The sequence below is a fragment of the Hirundo rustica genome, chromosome 7 (genome assembly GCF_015227805.2).
Source record: "Hirundo rustica isolate bHirRus1 chromosome 7, bHirRus1.pri.v3, whole genome shotgun sequence".
Classification (NCBI taxonomy): Eukaryota; Metazoa; Chordata; class Aves; order Passeriformes; family Hirundinidae; genus Hirundo; species Hirundo rustica.
The window spans coordinates 5,308,837-5,329,435 of record NC_053456.1 but is presented as its reverse complement, the minus strand read 5'-3'; the positions used below and the strand labels follow the sequence as shown (position 1 = coordinate 5,329,435).

General features: G+C 38.3%; 1 protein-coding gene across 1 annotated transcript in view; it reads right to left on the bottom strand.

The window, feature by feature from the left end:
- Positions 1 to 10,491: 10,491 nt before the first annotated feature.
- Positions 10,492 to 20,599, bottom strand: part of LOC120755029 (von Willebrand factor D and EGF domain-containing protein-like) — a 178,168-nt gene continuing 168,060 nt past the window's right edge. The window contains 1 exon segment of the mRNA XM_040069525.1: positions 10,492 to 10,652. Within this exon segment, the coding sequence (XP_039925459.1) occupies positions 10,492 to 10,652 (161 nt within the window).

Below are 20,599 nucleotides of genomic sequence, written 5' to 3'. Positions count from 1 at the left end.
GAGGTTCAGAGGCGTAAGGTGAGCCCTGAAGTGTGATTCCTAAAAGCATTTAGAAAATTTACCAGCTTAGAAGTATAATTAGAACTGTACTAAAAATCCTGATTCAGGTTTGCTGACATAGTAGACTTTGATCACCTCGAGAATTTATTTCAAAATTGAGCTATACACCCCAAATAGCTTTACTTGTGAGGATGTGAAGGAAACACAGGGTGAAAAATTGAAGATTTCAGTCCAGCCATAGATTGAATATTGTTGATTTATATTGGCAGTAGTGATTTCTGTGCTTAGAAGTTCAAGAGTTCCTTTAAATCTGTATCTTACTGTAGCAATATCAGGTCAGAAAGCATCAGCCTCATCCAGGATAAAAAACCACTCTTTGCCTTTCTTAGAAGAAACAGTATTATTGCAAACTTGAGGTATGGAGAAAACCCATTATTGCCTCCAAGGTGGTATGCCATCTTAATAAGACTTATCTTCAAGACAAGAAAAAATGTACTTTTCAAATCCCACACGCATTATAAACCACCACTTACAAAACCTTTGTTCTAAAGTGCTGGCAATTTTACCTGGGGCAGACATTTTACTGCATATAAAAGGTCTCCACAGGATACTAGTAAATCTAAGGTGAACCATAAAGACCTATGGATACAATGAGATTTTAAAGTTTTTGTTTTTCCAAGTTTGTTGGTTTTACTCTTTTAAGCAAAAAAAAGTAAATTCCATCCTGCCAATATTATCTCAGTTTATATTTAGCATCATATTTTGTGAGAGAAATGGCTGATGAAACAAATAAATTGATGCCTCTTCAAGAAACATCATTAGAAAACACAGCACTGTGGCAATTAAAGCAAATAGATATTTGAAGTAAACTAACAACATAACCAGCAATCTATCTGGGTCATGAGCCAGAAAAAGCCATCTGGCATTCCCAGGGATAGGATGAACAAGAGCTGCTACTTTTTATTGTTTATTGATAAGGTCTGGAAACCTCTGCATTATTCCACCTGAATGCAAAATTGCAGATATTGTGGGTAACATTTCTGGGAACTTGGCCTTTCCAGTTAGAATCCGTCTACTTTGCTCCAAAGACCTGGAAAATGAAATTCTGCAACCAAAATTCTTATTTGAGATAAAAACCCAAACGACTAAGAGACTTTACATGCACAAATGGATCTAGTTCCTGGGACGTCTGGCTGACTGGCAGACCTGGCCCACACACTGGACCTCTGCAGCAGCGTGGCAAGGCTGGGGCATCAGCAGCAGCTCCACAGGTTTAATCATGGAATCATGGAATGGTTTGTGTTGGAAGACACCTTTAAGAACATCTTGTTCCTACTCATGGAATGTGGGCAGGGGCACGTTTCACTAGATCCCATCCAGCCTGGCCTTGGAGACTTCCAGGGATGGGACATCCACAGCTTCTCTGGGCAACCTGTGCCAGGGCTTCACCGCCCTCACAGGGAGCAATTTCTTCCTGATATCCAATCTGACCCTGCTCTCTGTCTGTTTGAATCCATTGCTCACTGTCCTGTCACTCCAGACCTCCAGAAAGGCAAAATCAAATCCTGTGGGAAGCAGGCATGAGATGACAGACTGAGCACGAGGGGGTTTCATTGCGCCCATGAGAAATTCAGCCTGGGAGGAGTTTGCAAGCTGCATCCTACACCTCCAGCAACTTGGATTTTAAACAACACAGAGTTTGAGTGAGAGGATTTTTTGTGAATTTGTGGACAGGTAAAGATAATATTTGGAAAATGAAGTTTTATGATTAGGCTCTCTTTTAACAGGGCCTGAAAACGCATGGTAGGATGACACTAATTTTTCTCTTACTAGAATTTTATGTGTAATTGGCAAATGCCAAATATTTTCCATGTGAAAACAAGGCCTATCTCCTGAATTACAATCCCTCAATTAACATTACACAGGTCAGCCTTTAAAAAATTAGAAATATTCATATAACTTTGTCATGGTTGATAGCTTTCTGTGGAGTAACTGGAAGACCCATTTTTCATAGGAGTGTTAAAAAAGAAGAAAATTATGGTGTCAGAAAGGTTTCCTATTCTTCCTTACCAGTTATTTTTCTGGCATGTATTTGGATGTCTCTCAGCCTTTTATACCTGGGAGCAGAGGTTATAATAATGGCTTTAAATGTGTAATCTTGTGCAATAAAACCCCTGCCATTAATGCAAGGTTAAGTGCCTGATTTTCAAACCTATGAAGGTCAGGAAGGAAAGGGGATAAAATTACCAATGCAATTTAGCTTGGAAGCTTAATGTATTAAACAGAGTTTACAACTACACACTACAGTGGAGGAACATCTGTCCCAGCAGAATGAAAAACATGTTTATAATGACTTAACTGCTTCTCTGACTGATCAGGAAGCACAGAAATCAATACCAAGCTAAGGCAGGACCCCACAATGGGGAAGCTGCAGTTCCTTGGGCCCAGGGAATCCTCAATCCTGCTCCCTCACCACTCACCTTCGCAGGAGCAGGAGTTTATAAGGCTCCACTGCACAATGGAGTCTATGGCTGGGCACTGGCTCAGGTATCTGGACAGAGAAGAGAAAGGTCTCTTCCATCAATTAATCAGGTTTTAAGTACAGGCTTTAGACCAGTGCTTTCTGTTGGGATTCCTTGCATCATCCCAGGCAAAGGTCTGAAATAGCAATTGGAGAATGGTTACACAATACAGACCAGTTATTTGTGGAAGGTGTCAGCCTGTCTTATCCAATTTTTTTACAGAATCTATAAAAACAGCAGGAAGAAAATTGCCTCCTTTTAACTTTCCTCCTTGTTTCTTTGGACCTTTATGAAGCCCAGTTAAATCCTTTTGTCTCAGAATCCTCCCTGATAATTTAGCCATACTGAATTTAGTGTCTTTTTGAACTTGATCTTGTTCAACAGCATGAATTCCCACCTGATAGTCTTATGTGATGCATTTTATCTTTTATTGGCTGTGAAATGTTATGCCAGTACTCCACACAAGACTTTCCAAAAAGTTTTATAGTTCCTTTGCTTGCAGTGTGTCCTGCTACAGCAGTATTTAAAAACAGAGAACTAGGTGAAAATCTCCCAAAGGATTCTGTGCAATGATTTTAATTTGCTTTTAATTAAGTTTCCTTCTTTCTCCCTTGAAGCTGAGTCTCCTCTGAGGCTTGGTACATGCTTTGGAAATAGTCACCACAATTCTCATCAGCCCAGTGAAAACTGCAGCAAGGCTCAAATCACAGCTGAGCTTTCAGACACTCAGGACGCATCTCCGATGGGTGCCAGTTGTTTAAAATGAGTCAAAATTCAGAATGACTTGAGTCTCAATCAGATCTGAATTTTCATTCTGTGGACTTAACATCCCTAAAAAAAGGGTAATGATGTGTTAATTTAATGTTTATTGATTGGATGTGAGATTTTTGAGGAAGCTCACCCAAGGATTCAGCTTATTAGAGGAGAGAAGCTGCAATAAAATAGAAATAATGACCTCTCCCTTGAGAGATGTTTGCAACTGCTGCTTTTCCTTTTATTTCCTCTCCTTTCCTTTCCATCATGTCATCACCAGAAACAACTTGTCCTCACCTATCTCCTTGCTCAGCCTTTTCCCTTCCCTTCTCGTACCTCTGGTTAGGTGTGTCCACCTCCTCCATCCTTACCACTGCAAACGAAGCAATAAGGAAGGATCTCTCCTTTCCTGGGTTCTTGCACACATTATATTCATGCCAGGGCATCTTTGTGCCGATTACCTCATGGCAGCTCACATATTGGTAAACAATAATTTGGACAATCTCAAAAAAATATATTCCAAACTACAGATGTTATTTGTTTTGCTGGACCACTATCAAAAATAACAGGGAGGACAACTGTTGCCAGAGTGGATTATCACGCGCCAAGAATGAATTTCTACTCGTGGCATTACTCAATTTGTGTTCAAAATCAAGACTGTGCTGCTTATGTGGTCTAAGGGCACAGGAGCTCACAAGGGTTTAATTGGTGAGGCTGATGCATCACCGAGCCATGGAGAATTCAAATACTGGGATGGTGAAGAAGGAAGAAGGAAATTGAGGAATACAGGGAAGCAGATGTGTTCCCTGCTGATCCTCACATGGGTGTGGTGCTTCTGGTAGCAGCAGGTAACAGTGAGATGTGCCTAGAGGATTGGTGGGCTGTTGGGATTTATTCCCCATTAATCCTTTCCATGAGGTTATCCTTTTAAAGTGAAGATTTTCAAAACTAGGGGAGCTCTTTACGCATCTTAATAATGGAACTTACTGAAGTATAGGACATTTTAATGCCTTTGCTGAAGCTCTATGGTAAATCTGTGGCAGATTTGGGATTAAAATTGATATTTTCTCTCCCCCTAGTCCTGAACACAGTCTCACACAGACTCAACAGACTCTTTCTGACTCAGTTCTGTCTGGTAAGATCTTCCAAAAACTATGGACTGCTAACTCATTCCTGCAATGTATTCTGCTCCTTCCTGTGGTAAACAAAACCTGACCATATATATTTGTAAATGGAAGAATGGACGATAATCTTCAAATAGCAAAAAAAAACCCAAAAAAACCCCAACCAACCAACCAAAAAATCCCCAAAACAAAACAAAACAAAAAAAAAAAAAAAAAAAAAAAAACCCAAACCAAACTGGAGGAGACTTAAATGTCAACAAACTGACCACTTTCTTGGTTCAGGCAAGATATTGTCAGAAGGTTGCTAATGCATAAAATTCTCTTCTAGAAGGCAAAGTAGAAGAATCCATCCACTTCAAGAGTATTTCCCAATAGGTTCTTTCAGCTGAGCCTTGAGCCTGATCTCTCCAAAATAAATAAATATTCAGCTACATGGAATATTATTTAGCTATTGCATAACTAGGCTGAAAAGATATTATTGGTAAAACTAGGGATGGCAGTAAGAAGGAAATTAGTGTAATAACTGGGAAGAGATGATAGTTTATGGAAAATATGTTTATAACCTCAAGGGGCTTGTTCATAATTGTTACTGCTTTCCCCAGAATGGCTGGAGAATATGTCATAGCCTACATTTTTTTAAAGTGCAGTAACTAGAGTGTATTTTCATGGTCTATCTGCAAGAGCCTTAAGATTCATAATAAAATAAACCAACCTTACTAAAGTTTAGTTACATTTGTTTATTTATTTATCCAAGGTCAGAACATTTATATTAAAATATAAATATGAGTGGGAAAGCATCTTATAGCTGTGATGTGTGTTAATAATGGAAATGCCAGCAGATTTCAGAATGCTTTTAGCACATTTTTTCCTGGATTGTTTGTCATAAGCCTGTACCTGTGTTTAATGTGTGTCTGTTCTGTGTGTTCAACACATAGTTTGAAAACTGAGTGATAGATATTTAAGTCCATTATGGTAATGGACATAGAGCTTCAGAAAGGGTGAAATTGAACATTATGCATTTTATTGGAGCTTTGTGAAGTTGCAGACTTCAATTTGCTCCAAACCAGTGGAGCTAAACCAATGTTCACAAAGAGGAGAAATGTTGGAGGAATAAACCTATAGATTTTTTTCTGTCTTAGAGGTAAAAATTTTCTAATACTTTGGGATAAGAGTAAGCTTTATTACATGTATTTTGTGATATTTCAGACTATTGCTGCATTATACTGTTTCATTTTAACATTGATGCTAGGTGCCAACTTCCAGGTGAAAAAGTTCTGGAGGATTAGTGAATTTTATATATCAGTGGAATCTTCTCTTTCTGTTATATTAGACATAAAACCACACTGAGCTGCAATGAACCCGAGGTTTATTAATACCTCTTTTCTTCAGCTCAGGTAGAAAGCAAGTGTAGCTCTTAGAGAAGTTAAAGGACATGTGAACTCATCTATGTAAATGCCACCTACAGTAGAATTAAAAGTGCTTTTCATAAATTTGAAACACAGTAGAATTGAAATAAATAAAAAATAAATAATAATAATACTTTTTGGTAAGCTATCACCTGAAATACCATTTATTTTAGCCTTTCCCATTAAATTCTTGCTTTTAAACTTAAAAGAAGTAGTGTGTTACAGATCAACTTTACATTTATTAATGATAACAATAATGGAATAGATTGTTCAGCCTATAACAAATGATTTAGAAAAAAAAAAGGAGATATTTTAATGTGAATATAATCAGTAAATTGGACAACTATTCATTATTGTGACATGCATATCCAGTGAGATGAACACTGCATGCTATTCTACCATGGCAACCATGACAACAGTATTTACCTTCAACATAATCTTTTAGTTTTAAAATGATAAGGTTGTCCAACTACTAGAAAATAATTAGATTTTAACCAGCATAGCTCTAGAACTTAGATTTTATAATCTATCTATCTATCTATCTATCTATCTATCTATCTATCTATCATCTATCTTTAACTGCTTTCTTTCACATAATAGATGAAGTTCAGTTAATGAAAATTATGCACTAAACTCGTAAAGGCCACCTCACTCTTAAAGCTTTTCTTGCTTGTAAAATTGACTTTATTTTTAAGGGGAAAAACTTCTATCAAATATCCCAGCTATTTGGAAACCTCTTCTTGTGATTTAATGGGACAGAAAGCACTCAAGACGGCTGAAAGTCTCTAGGGGATGTTAAAAGGTAACAAGTCCTGCTTGTGTGGAGCCAATAGCTGCACTTAAAATTCAAAAGTTTAGTAAATAACACTTTATTATTCCAGCCTGATTATCATAACTCTGTATTTTTTTTATATATATATTTCTATGTGAAGCCTGAAGGCACTAAAGTTTGTAATGTTCCTCACCTCTTCCTTATTTGCTTTATCGACATTTCACTCTCATCCCCCAGCGGAGGTTATTTCCGCAATATTTTCTCATCCCGCTGATAAAGTTAGTGCCAGTTTCTTTTAGTTATCAGTATTTAATCAGGGAAAGTGCCTGAGTAAAGAGAAGGAAATCTGCTCTGTGCTGAGAGGTAAGAAATGCTAGATTTGTGGCACTGCTTGCAATCTGTGTCTGACCCCTTCCTATGTCCATATAGCGCACTGGCTGAAACAGGATCCTGCAGAAAAATGTGTCCTTGCAATTAAAGCCCACATCACTCCAGTTTTGAGGGTTTTGTCAAGGTTTACAGGATAAATATCGGTCTGGCATTATCTGCAAACGACAGACTGACATAGAAATTTGAAGAGATAAATGGCCTGGTTTGAGGAGAAAAACAGCCTTTGGGCATGGTTACAGAAGAAATTGGTAGAGACTGTTGCACTTGCAGTCCTGATTCTGCTGGTGCCATTGCTGGTGCCATTGCACGATCAGGGACGTTATCTGGCAATCCCGTGGTGTGGGTGCCTGAGGTGGGGAATAAAAGTCTTGTGGGCCCTGCTGCCTGCAGGGCTCTTCCTGAGCATCCAAAGTGGCTTTGCAGACACAAAACAATTCTTTGTGAGGTTATTCCTGCCATGCAGCAGTGCTCCTGCACGATGTTACAGCCATTCCATGTACCAACCTTTGCCTGGCGCAGTTTGCCCTTGTAGCTCCTGCAGCTGTGTTCCATGACCTTGAGGGATTCCAGCATTTTGGGAAGCTGGAAAAAAACCTAAAGATATTTCCGCTCCCGCAAAACATGGTCCCGGCAGCTGAGGGCTCACAGGACACAGCGAGGCCCTTCTTCCTCTGCTCCCACTAAATATATCAGACTTCTCTGATTAGGCCTCCTGTAGAAATGTGCTGACACAAACCAGAGTTTCCATGGAAAATAACATCCCATGGCCAAATTAAGTTGTGCTGCAATGTCTTAATGAACCTGTGCTACGGAATGCTCCCTGCCTCTTTCTCTTTTCTCAGAATGCCTTCTGCTGTATGAAATCACCAGCCAAACAGGCTGCTTTGCTCCAAACAAGGCTTGGCAGTCATAAGAATGTCAATCTTGTGGGTAATGCGTGTAAGATAGCAAAAAATTCCCAATGCAGCTCACCAACAGCTGGGTTTTGTGTGAACGTTTCTGTCCGCAGCATTTGCTACCCATGAAAATGAGACTACTGTCTCTTCATAAATATCCAATGAGCTGTAATGCCATCAGTCTTCCTAAAAATAAAATATTAAACACTGTAAATGGTATTTGACCTCTGTTACAGTGTCTGGAGGATTAAAAATGCTCCAATTTCAGGCTGTGAGTTGTCCCGCATGCCTCCAGCCTGTGCTGTGTGTGCACAGTGGCAGGGGATGTGTGGAAGGAGCGCAGCCTGAGTGAGCTCTGCCTTTCCACAGCACTTTTCTGTGCTTCCACTTGTGTTTGAGACATTTTGCTGGAAGTATGGACAATGTGCTACGGGGACAGCACACCAGATAAGTTTGCTCACAGGGCTGAGCAGTGTGGTGTGGTCAGCCCGCAGGAAGGGAGGGATGCCATCCACAGGGACCTTGACAGGCTTGAGAGTGGGTCACTGTGGGCATCAGGGATTTCAACAAGGCCAAGTGCAAGGTCCTGCACCTCTGTCAGGGCAATCCCAAGCACAAGGAATGGCTGGGAGGAGGATGGACTGAGGGCAGGCCCTGAGGAGAAGGGACAAGGGAGAATGGCTTTAAACTGAGACAGGGTGGGTTTGGATTAGACATCATGGAGAAATTCTCTGCTGTGAGGGTGGGGGTGCCCAGAGATGCTGTGGCTGCCCCTGGATCCCTGGAAGTGTCCAAGGTCAGGTTAGATGGGCTTGGAGCAACCCAGGATAGTGGAAGGTGTCCCTGCCCGTGGCAGGGGGTGGAAGATGAGCTTTAAGGTCCCTTCCCACCCAAGCCATTCTGTGATGCTGTGATTCTGTGACTCTCTGACAGTCAATATGGGATCAAACTCAGTTCCATCACTTTCGCCTTCAGTTTTTCAGAGTTAATGTCTTTGCAGGACTATTTTAAAACCTATGCTTACAGCTCCCTTCTGAGCAATGATAACATATGTTTAAAAACAAGGATGAATTTGCCATGAAGAGCTACCATATTTTTCTGTAACAGCCAGTAAATAATATTTTGTGTTGCTGAATGAGTGAAGCTGAACTAGTGCCGTAAGTTATTTGAGAACACAGGATTATTATGGCCTAATGTCTATTCTCATTTCTGTCAGAATATCCATCATACTTCTATTTTGAAACCAAAGATAAGGAGTAAGGAATATCTTCTTTCTCTAGGGCTCTGAGTTGCAATAAGAGCTACTTAATGGAAGGAAGGCAAAAAAGAGGAGCGGGTTGATAGTGATGTTTTTGTCTCTATATGTACAGAGGGCACACTAACAACAGCATGAATAATAGTCAAAATGAATTTATTAAGAGGAATTCATGTAAAAAAAATTGTTTTCTGTGGAAAGCTGTGTGTGCCTGCACTTCAAACCTTTTGCAGCTGCGTCAGAATTTTTTTCCTTAAGTCATCTGAGGAAATCTGGTCCAGTTGTGTTTGCAGTGGGGAGAGGAGGGAGCAAATCTGAGGAGCTACTGGGGTTCACAGCACCTGTGGGGGCACATTTTGCCAGTGAGGTTCCACTGCCTCTGCCCTGTGTCTGGTGACAACCTAAAGGATTTTTCAGATATGATTCCTCTCTTCATTATAAAGTACTGGTAAACTCCGATTTTAACTGTTAATCCCTTCTTCAACTCAAAACTGGACTTTTAGCTTTTTTTTCTGCTTATATGAACTGTTTATAAAAGCATGGGAATTGCAATTGAAGTACTTTTAGTGATAATACAAATACAAAAATAGGAAATTAGTAGTTTTACTTATGTATCAGGCTTTACATTTTGAGATCTCTGGTTGGCTGAAAAAAATATTTATTTTTCCCTATTTTGAAGACGCATTATGCAATTTCCCCCTCCTTTTCACTATATATTTTGATCCAAGTCCATTCAAAGTTTTGGTGCTCTGAGCAGGCATATTTTCCTCACTAGAAATTGTTTACCTGATTGGAAAGATAAAATGTAAATATTTTCATTGTCTTGGTGGTAATTTTATAAAATAATGATGAGACACAGGAATATTACATTAATTTTTCAAAAATCTAACAACCAAACTTGGTCTGATTCTGTCTCTTTGAGTTATACATTATTTTACCTATAAACTACTAATTAAAAACTAAGTGCATTGTGCTCAATAAATGTCCACTTGGATTTGTGTTCCCTAGTAGTTACTTCTATCAAAGAGAAGTAAACAATCATTTTATAATTTTTAATGGAAGTGTATTATTTGATAATGTTTTAGCTTTTGTCTTGCTGTAATTTTGTCAATGCAAAGTAATCTCTGATTAGTTTGTATGGCATATTAAACAATGACAATATGCTTTTCAATAAAGATACACTGAGGAATGGTTTCAAATCCCAGTGCCTACTAGACGTCTTTCTAATTTGCAAATAATTTCAGGCTTTAATCTTGCTGTTACAGCCTAGAACTTAGTTACAAGATCTTCTTTTCTCCAGATTTCAGTTCTGTGGCTTGTGAGTTGTTTATAGCTAACCTTTTGAAATCAAAGAAATTCATTTTTGTGAGGGTTCACCACTCTGTTAGTTCACTGCAGTTCTTGAGCTGGGACGCGGGATAGTTCCAGTTCCCTGCATGTTCTCTCCTGAGGGAGCCCAGGGAGGAAATGTGGATGGTTTTGGGGTAGGTCAATGCATGCACGTTGAATGTTTGCTTGATGTGATCCACCTCGGCTGAGGGACAAAGAGAGAATTCTGCAGATTCCTTCTGGGGCTGGAGAATCTGTAGCTGGAAATTCAGCAGAGATAAAATGGTGCTGGAAAACTTCTGGAGGAACTACAGGGAGCTTTGCTCATATAAGGGCTGTGAGCTCGACCTCAAAATTAGACAGAAAACTTTCTAAACCAAGGCCTAATTTGTTTTGCTGCTGTTTTAAGACTCGCCACCCCCTTCCAAACCCGCTATTAATTTTATACAAACTTTGATCAGGTAAGAGCTACTTGCAGGGTACTGCAAATCCGTGAACATCCCTAACTTGGATAAAAACGAATGCATTGCAGATGCCCTCTCTTAACCGGGAAAATTTAAAGCTACTGACTACAAATGCAAGCATGAAATGATCCAAAATGAAACTCTATCTCACGTGGCCTTTTCTCCTTCATCTAAATTTAGCTCTCAAGTACACAGATGCATTTTGCTGCGCCCTTGCACCCAAGGACAGGACTTAACCTAGAGCATCCAGGCAGAGCACTCTCCAGCACTCAGGCTCTAACAGATTGCAGCACTGTACCCTCAGTAAAGTATTAAAATTGCAGACTAAGACTAAGACTTCTTTTCATGGGCACAAAACACCACACAAACATTGGAAGCACTTTGCTGTGTCGGGCTGCTGGCACAAAACTTTTCTTTTTAAGCACGGGGAGAATTTTTCCCTTATCTATGGAATATTTATTAGTTTGCAGATTGCTAATTAACTGGGCTGAGCGTACAAGTGCATTTAGATTCATGCTATAACTTAGCTATTAAAATGTGTTTAAAATTTACTTTGTGCTTGTTGCAGCTGAACTGTGTACTAAACAGTGGCAGCCAGGCCTTGGAAACATTTGCCTTGATTTTGATTTGTCTGATTCTTAGCTTGTGGTGCTCTGTGCCCTTAAACCAGTCATGGACTTGGAAAGAGTTCTGACTTTTGAGTAGTGTTCCATATATCCTGATGTACCATATCCAGCTGAATCTTAAAAGTGTCCAGTATTAGGGGATCCACCCTTTCCCTGGGGAGATAATTCAAACACCCGATTGTCTTCATTGTGAAGAATTTTCCTCGTATCTCTAATCAGAATCTCCCAGGATTAACTTGTACCCATCACCTCCTGTCTTTTCCATACAACTCCTCATAAAAAGGAAGTGTCCATCTTCTTTATAAAACACACCTTAAACATTCTTCACATGTAAATGTTCTTCCTGTTTAGACTGTAATCCTAAAATAGTTTCCTCCTATTTTATGTAAATATTCTTTGCCTTTCTTTTCTAATCTATGTAGTCTTTAATGTAATATTTTCTATTTCAGATCCTACCTAGCCCCAGCTTTTTTTAACTGCTGCTGTAACCTTTCCCAGTTTCTTTTTTTTTTTTTTCCCCAGACTTTGTGACCCAAAAATTCACATTCAGCTTTTCTTACCTTGAGAGATTAGACCTGTCTTTCCTCTGTTTGTTTTGAATTCTTTCATCTCCTCCTATTCTGGTTATTTTTAAGGAAAGGCAAATCAGTGTTCTGGGATTACTTTGCAATACCTGTATATCCTTATGACATTGTTAATTCTTCTGCTCTTGTTCAGATACCACCCTACTTATTCCATTTTTTTATTTTATAATGACCTAAACCTTGCCTAATTTAAATAACTGATGTTTTTCCTTATTGATCTTCCCAGCTACAGTCTAAAACAATTTTGTTTAGCTCATTTCTTATGCCTGGACCTGTATCTTTATTCTCAGATGTTTCCAAGTAGAAGTTGCAAAGCTAGTTTCTGTTCTGTATGAAGAAATAGTGAATAGAACCAGTTTGAATTTCTTTTTGTGTGTGAATAGAACTTTGGTCATTTTTATCTCCTGAAGGAAATCTCTGCCTCTTGCCTTCATGAACCTGCAACCTTCTTCAGTAATTTGGTCTGGTAAAGTGATGGCAGGTCGTAGCTGTCAAGGGGAAAATGATTGCTTGGTTTATAAGGGCATAAGCTTTTAAAAGTGTTTTAATAGCAGGAGAAAGATTTTGAAATGGTCTCTGTATTAAAGGGCAAATGAACATATGAGGTTGATAGTGGCTTGTGGTATTAAACAGATAGGCTGCTTCATCTTGTGCACGTTGAAATTCTATTTCAGTGCAGCAGACTTAGTTAAAATGTGAAATAAACAGGCTTGATAACCACAAAGGTTTGGATCTTCATTCTCCGAGACATCCACGTTAGTGACAAACCCTTTGTTGACTCTCAGAAGCTTGACACAGAGTCTAGGAAGGCATGCAGCTTTTGAGCAGGGTAATCTGGGTTTGCTGCACCCTTATGACAAATCTGTCGTACACCTGACATGGACTCTAACAGAACTGACAATCTAATAAATCAGTCATGGGTAATGCATGCTGAAAGATGCTTCAGGGAAAAAAAAAAAAAAAAGAAAGGAAAAAGGCAGGGACTTGAGAGCAAATCAGGAGCAGGTTTCTTTCTTCCCATGGCTGTAACGCAAACTGATTAAAAGTCTCTGTGTCCTCTTAGTAAACTCATTTGAAGTTATTTCCATCTTCCTGACGCAGTACAAATGCCAGCATGTTGCATGTCTATATTGAAATGGTTTCTAAACAAAGGGAAAAGAAATCTAGCCAGGTGGCAAAAAAATCATCTGGAAATTCGCTGATTCCACCCAAAACACTGTCATGACAGAAGAATAAAAATTTAAGAGCAAAGTTCGGACAAAATAAATTTGACAAAATTATGACCATCGGGATAAAAGTTCTTTTTTGGTCCAGGCTGAGAGTTTGTCAAGCTAGGGTTTTTCCTTGGAGTCACTTTCCAGTTTTAATAGAGAAGCTTCTCCAAGCCGGGTTAGCTGCAGAGTTTGGGAAAATGTGGAGTTACTTGTCAAACTGGAAAGTAATAACAGAACTGGGTCTGACACAGAGAAGAGAGAGAAAGATGTAATTCTTTGAACTCTGAAGAGGTCAACTAAGATGTCAATTTGGATCTGGATTGCTTGGGACTCAGGCAGAGGCAGAAAAGAAAGGCAATTTTTTTCTTAGTTTAGGAGCAGAGACAGAACACATCCTGTTGGATATGGGAATGAGCATGGAGAGAAGACAGGCACAGGCTGTGCTGCTGGAACCAGACTTCGCCTCTGCAGGAGGAGCTCCTGCACCTCTGCTGACACTGCAGGGCCTGGAGCTTTTATAAGAGAGCTGCACAGAGCATCTGTGAGTTCCTCTTCCTGGGAGAAACTGGCTAAAATCTCCCAAACCTCAGCAGAAATAGATAGGCAGCAATATAGAGGGCAGAGGAATGTCTGTGTCCTGAAAAGCAGAGACCTTCTTCCTGTCCAAACCTGCCCCTGAGCTCCTGTTCTCAAGCACAGTGACAGCTTTTTCTGAATAATCATCATTAATTTTGCATGTGGCAGCTCCTACCTAGAGCTCCTGAGCACGAATTAGTTTGCCCAAATATAAACAATGATCTTAGAGGTACATATTGTTATGCATATTTTGTGCATTCTGGTAGGTCCTGCTCCTTCCCCAAATGATATTAATGCTAAAAAATTAATTGAGCATAAAGATGTAGTATAAGGTCCACAGAGCATATCATTAGCTACAGCTTTTGTAGTTAAATAATTAAAAAGTAAAACAATTCTATGCATAATTCCATGTTCCTTTATTTATGTACATGTACTATTGGAAAGTCTTTCTCATTTGGAATGTGGTATATGACTTGGCAGATCCTCTCAAATTGTCATCAGCTTGAAATGAGCCCCAAACTTTCCTCATGTCAGTCCATCCCAGCTGTTGTTGGTGATCCATGGGGAACAGGGTTTTCTGGCAGGAAGGCTGAGTGTTAAATCACATAGAGACCAGACCATGCTCCTCTCCCTATGGATGGTCTCCCTCAGTCAGAATTAGTGGTTTCTGCTGTTGTACTGGTGGATAAATCAAGGAATGAGATCTGCTGGCACCCAAAAGCGGGACATTTCTGATGCAAACCTGCTTATTTTAAAAAGAGTGACGACGTTATATCTATCTGTTCTACAGGGAGAACATGCACTTCTTTAAACCTAAATGGAGAAAAAAATCACCTTTTAAAATTAAATGGTACTGTCCCTTATGGAATGCTGAATAACATGGTTATTTTTTCAATTAAAAGTTGTGGTTTTTTTGGTTTTTGTTTGTTTGTTTGTTTTTTTGTTTGCTTCAAGGCAATTTCTACTTTGAGCTGAGGTTTCGAGTTGATGTACCGCGGCGATGCACGGATGTGCACACATACCTATGTTCGATGGAGCTTGTAACCTCTCCCATCTTTTTGGAAAAGGTTAAGAGTGGCCAAGCAAACCTCCCAAAAAACATCTTCATACGTTTTGCAGTCTCCTGCTTTCTAGGCAGAAAAAGTGTAGGGTGCACCTTTTGCCTTGAAAACAACACAAACATTAAGAAAATCCTAAAAGAATAGAGGCAGTGACTTAATGTTTAATCATCCACATGAATGAATATTATAAGCCATGGATGAGTTAAAACTGCCAATTATTGTCCTCTTAAAAAGGTTTATATTAAGCAACACCCACCCCACTTCTGCCTAATGGTTCTGTTTGCTATTCCCATAAAAAGAGATCATGATTTATTGTACCCTATTTATTCTGGGTTTAATAGGATTTTGAAACAAGCCTTCAGCAAACAAAGAATATTGGAAGTCATAATGACAATTAGAAGTTAGAACTAAGTAACTCATAACTTCAAGTAACTGTACTGAGCTGGTACAATTTTTTGGTAGAATGCAGTTACTAAGGCTCCTGCCTTTAGCTCCTTCCTGTGTTTTTGGACGTATAACAGAAGTAGTGACTTATAAGGCAAGGTTTAGAAAAAAAAAGATCTTTTATTGTTATTATTTTCAAGAAAATGTCCTTATTGGGCAGCTTTCTACATGATATAAAATGTATGAATTTCTAAAGAATAATTATTCTCTTTTCTGATAGCTTGTTAAAAACAGAATCAAGGAGTAAAGTAATTGTCACATCTGGAGAGTTTTTAGCAAAATATATTGAACAATCAGGGGAAACAAATCAGTTAAGTGCTGAAGTGACCGTGAGAAAAGGAAGAGTGTCAAATCAATCCTTCAGAAGGGAGAGTTACACTGGCATGGTCTGTGAGCCAAAGCAACTGTAGGTTACCCATAGTTCGGTATCAGATACTGGAGCTCAAGTGTTGCCATTTATTAACAATTGTTTCTCTTTTCTGACCACACATGAACAATCCTCAGCGACCCAAACCCATTTTTGAATTGTCTAAAAATAGATGGGGATGAAGGTTGTCTCAAATAGTCTTTTCTAGAAATACAGTGAGAGCCCGCAAGGCATGGAAAGCTGCTTTAGGTTTTCAGATCCAATCTTGGCAAGTAGTTTTGATCATTAGCATTGTCTCTGGTAGGCAGGGAGGCAAAGTAATAGAAATCTTTTTTATTGATTGGGGCTGTACTTCAAAAAAGGTGTAATTGCCACCCTAAATTTAATCTTGTAGATACACATCGGGTGCCAATGTTCTCTTTTAGTATTAACGTTTTCCTGGAACTGCTAAAAAACTTCACTTCATATTAACATTGCTGGTTGTGGTCTAGATCAGTGTGTATTAGTAAAATATGGGAAGGATTTTGGAAGTCTGGTCCTTTGTCTAAGTGTTTGTGTAGGAAACTTTCAAGAAACCTTGACCGTAATTTGCTTTTTTAATCTTTTGCATTTGGGATACTGTTTACACTGGAGCAGCTGGTAACATAGAATGAAACTTCTGAAATAAAGAATAGAAAATAGTGTATTGGAGAACAGAATACATGCATTTAAAAACTCCTATATTAGTTTAATGTGACGCAAAAATGCTACTCTTAGAAGCAGGGTGAAAGGAAGGATGAGTGTTTCAGTGAATTATAGTGGCTATAGTTTTTCCAAGCTTTTTAAAAAAGGATTTAATTTGAAGTATTTGAGCATGTCACAGTATTTTTATTATAAATTGACAGTAAGGGTCAGATCAAATAAGAGTAACTTATTTGTAACTTATAAGAGTAACACCTAGTTACTCTTACAGTCCCGAAGGTTCAATCAAAAAGTCCTTGCATTGTTCCCCTAAGTTTCTTCAAGAAGAATGAGGGAATATCCAAACTCCTGTATTCCTCAATCAAGATATCCAAGACTTCAGTCAATATTTGCCCTGAACCTTCCAGTGAGACAAATAGAAGGAGAGGGTGGATACCCAGGATGTTTAGGATTTACCTTACTGAACCTGAGTTGTCCAAGGTGACAGTTTAGGACCCTTTTTTTCCAACAGAACTTATACTTGTTGTTTTTGTTCCCTTCTTTGCACTCCTTTCTCCTCTCCCCCACTTTTCCACATCAGTACCTCTGCTTGTGATGAAACACATAGCCTGTGGTAGATGAGACAATGGTAGGTTTCTGTAAATCTGAATTTTGCGGATTAAGCTGCACATTTCTGAGCCCACCTAGATTTTCCAATATTTCACCATTTGTATGATTAGAAAAATGGTTTTCTAAAATGCTTCCAGGGATTTAGGCTGTTTTTGTATGGGGCTTTATGTGTCCTTAGGATATCAATGTTTGACTGACCCAAGAACAGCCTTAGTTTCCCCAGGTGTTGCACAAATACTTCCCCAAATAAATGCTGACACATTAAGAACTCAGAAAACTAAAACATTAGCAGTTATTCAGCAGAAAGATGCTCTGTTTGTGTTAGTTAAACATGGTTGAGGTCTTTTCACTGGTAGTCACTGAAATATCTCAGTAAAATCAAGATTTTATTCGTTTTTCTCTAGACTGTGGGTAAACTTACATGTTTATTAAAAAAAAATAAAAAAATGAGGGAATTCATCTGCACTGTCAAATTTTAATGAAAGCAGAATAACTGGCACAAATTTTTATTATAAAGTAGTCTGTACCACTGTAAAATCTTGTTATCAGGAGCAGTTTGACGGTGTCGCTGTAGCCGCAGATCATAAATTTGAGTCTTGTCGCAGACAGATTTGAAAATAAATGTTGTTTTATTGACATAAGAAAAAGATTTCTTTTTTTTTTCCCTTTATTTTGTGATTATAAGGGTAAAAGGGAGAGAACCAGGAATTTCTTCACACTGCATCTTCCCAAACGAAAAACGTGCTCAGTCAGATTATCAATACCCAAATGATTGTCTTCATTGTCCTGCTGTTCTCTTTATCCTATTGGGAGCTGCAAAAAAGAAATGAGGATTCAGCTGCTTATGGGACAACAGAAGAAACAGCCTCATGCCTGGGGTGTCACGTAAGAAATATTACATCCAAGTGCTCAAATGATTTATTGTAGTTACTGTATTTTCTTTGGAATTTATCTAATTCTGGCAAAATCACAGCCTAGCTTTTTCCCCCCACACACACTTTTTGACTTAGCTAACCAAAGGTTGTATTAACCCGGGAATGAAGAACATGTGTTTGAAAGGGCTTAAGCAGTGGGATGATAAATGGAACTGTTCCCAAAGCATGCACGTAAAGTGCCATCACGGAGCTGAGGCTGGTTTCTGCTCCATCGCCCCAACAGGAAAATAGCAATATTGCTGGAATGATTCCGCTTAGGCTCCATTATTTGCAGTGGTGCTTGACAGTTATGGAGTTGGAATTCAATTTCTTTCATCTAAAGCAGGTGCACCTTAAAAAAAAAAAAAAAAAAAAAAAATCACTCTGCCACTTCTGTATAACGCATGGAGATTGTTGGCTTCTTGCCTGAAAGCGTTTCAGGGCACTTATCCCATTTTCAGACAGCAGAAGTTGTCCATGAATATCATCCCATTTTAAATACATGAGTGAATTTGCTTTGTCCCAAAGCAAGATAATAGATGATATGAAAAGCTTTATTTTATGCTAGCATATACATTTAAGAACCCGTTCTGAAGGGCATTTTTATAGAAATCTCTATTACAAAGCACATAAAGGGGTTGATGTTATTTTATTATTCAGGACAAGAAGAAAGGTGTTTCTTAATCTTGATATATCTGTATTTGATATGACAGGTTAACCTTGATATTAGCATCATGTATCTAAATTTTTCTTCCCATTTGACTCTAAAATACCCTTCCTTATTTTTAGATAGTGAGGTTTCCAGGAACTATTTGTGAATAGTACATGGCACATTTCTTTTATATTAAAAGACTCCTATGAGTGCCTACTGGGATTTAGACAGGTTTACTTAGAATAAGGATTTGAGAGACAAAAAAATGTGTAACATCTGGAAGAGTGGTGATATATGTTTATTGAGGTCAAATAAAAATTTATGTGCATGTCTGTGCCATATTATGTATTTTGTATGTATGTGCACATTTGTACTGAAATGTCTATCTGGATTTTAGATGTGCATATTTCTATGTGTAAGTTTATATATGTATTTATAAATATATATATGTATATGCAAAAATAGTCTGACCAGCAGAGGTGTGCAGCTTGATACTGCTTGTATTTGGATTTCCCGTTCTAATCTCCTATTAATTCCATTTACTTGTCAAATAATTTACAAAGAGACAAGCTGCATTTTCAGAAAACTCCACAGATGACTGACTTGTACGTTGACTGCTGCTGAATGCAGCTTGGAGAATTCGAGCACCCTTGATTTGTGGTTTAATGTCTCTTAATGTACAAATGAACTAAGTAATAGTGATGTGAAGGTCACTAGCTGCAGCAAAGGATTGCCTTAATATGAGAAATAGTTTATTAAAGGCCCTGTGTGTTTTCAGGCTGTTCTGAAATCAATAGTGTGTTTAATCTTTGGGAGGTGCTCACTGGGTTCATTCCTGGGGAATAGATGGCCAGTTACTATTCCATTCACTGGTAAATTCCAGAGTAAAAAATATCTTCTGTAAGATTTACCTTTTCTTAATTAGAATTAATTAAGATTAATTAAATTTTAATTAAATTAATTAGTTGCTGTTTTCTGCAACAAGCTATACTTCTCAGTACCTTTCTGTCTTAGAATAAATATCCAAGAGATGGAAAAGTTTAGCACATTAATATTTAGATTCTCATCGGGAAAATACACCATCACAATAGCTTGTAATGTAGTATTATGTACCATTTATATCTAGCTAGATAACATTGTTTAGCTTAAATTAATTCTGTTGGCTTAATTAATGCTATTACTTAATCCATTTAAGAAGGTGAAAACAACAAGGAAAGCGCGATGGTATCAGTTAGGACAACAGATACAATACCAATTTCAACTTCCCACAAAATTCCCTGTTGTACAAATGATGCAGTGATTGTCCCAGGCTCTGTTGGGACTAATGCCAAAGTTTTTAACTGTGCTTCCATTGGAAATGAGTTTTGTTTAGCCTGTTTTGTTTGGGTCACTCCTTGCAGCCCTGAACAAATGTGCTCTAATGGCAGGTTTGAATGTAAAAGTCAGCACAAACATTTGTCTTCATGTCTGCCATGGAACTTGCTAAATTATCTGGATCTCTCAGAGTCAATACAAATTAAAAATACGCACAAAGTTTCTAAGAGAGTGATTGCTATTCTAGCAAGTTCATTAGCCTGCTGAGGAATGCTGTTGGCAGGCTTCATTTAGCAGAAGTCCAGGACAAAGTAAACCAAAAATGTCACAAAATGAATTGCAAATCAATTGGCAATGTAAGTGTGAGAAATAGGATGTAGCTGATGAATAATTTAGGGAAATGTATATTGTTCCTCCAGGAATCTTAACTGCACAAATGGGAACAATGATAAGATTATAGCAGAGAAAGGGGAGTAACTTGATTAAACAAATATGGGCCATCCAGCTTTACCAAATACACTGGCAAAAATGGACTCCAGGCACTAGTTATTTTGTGGGGAAAAAAGAAAGAAAAAGAAAAAGAAAAAGAAAAAGAAAAAGAAAAAGAAAAAGAAAAAGAAAAAGAAAAAGAAAAAGAAAAAGAAAA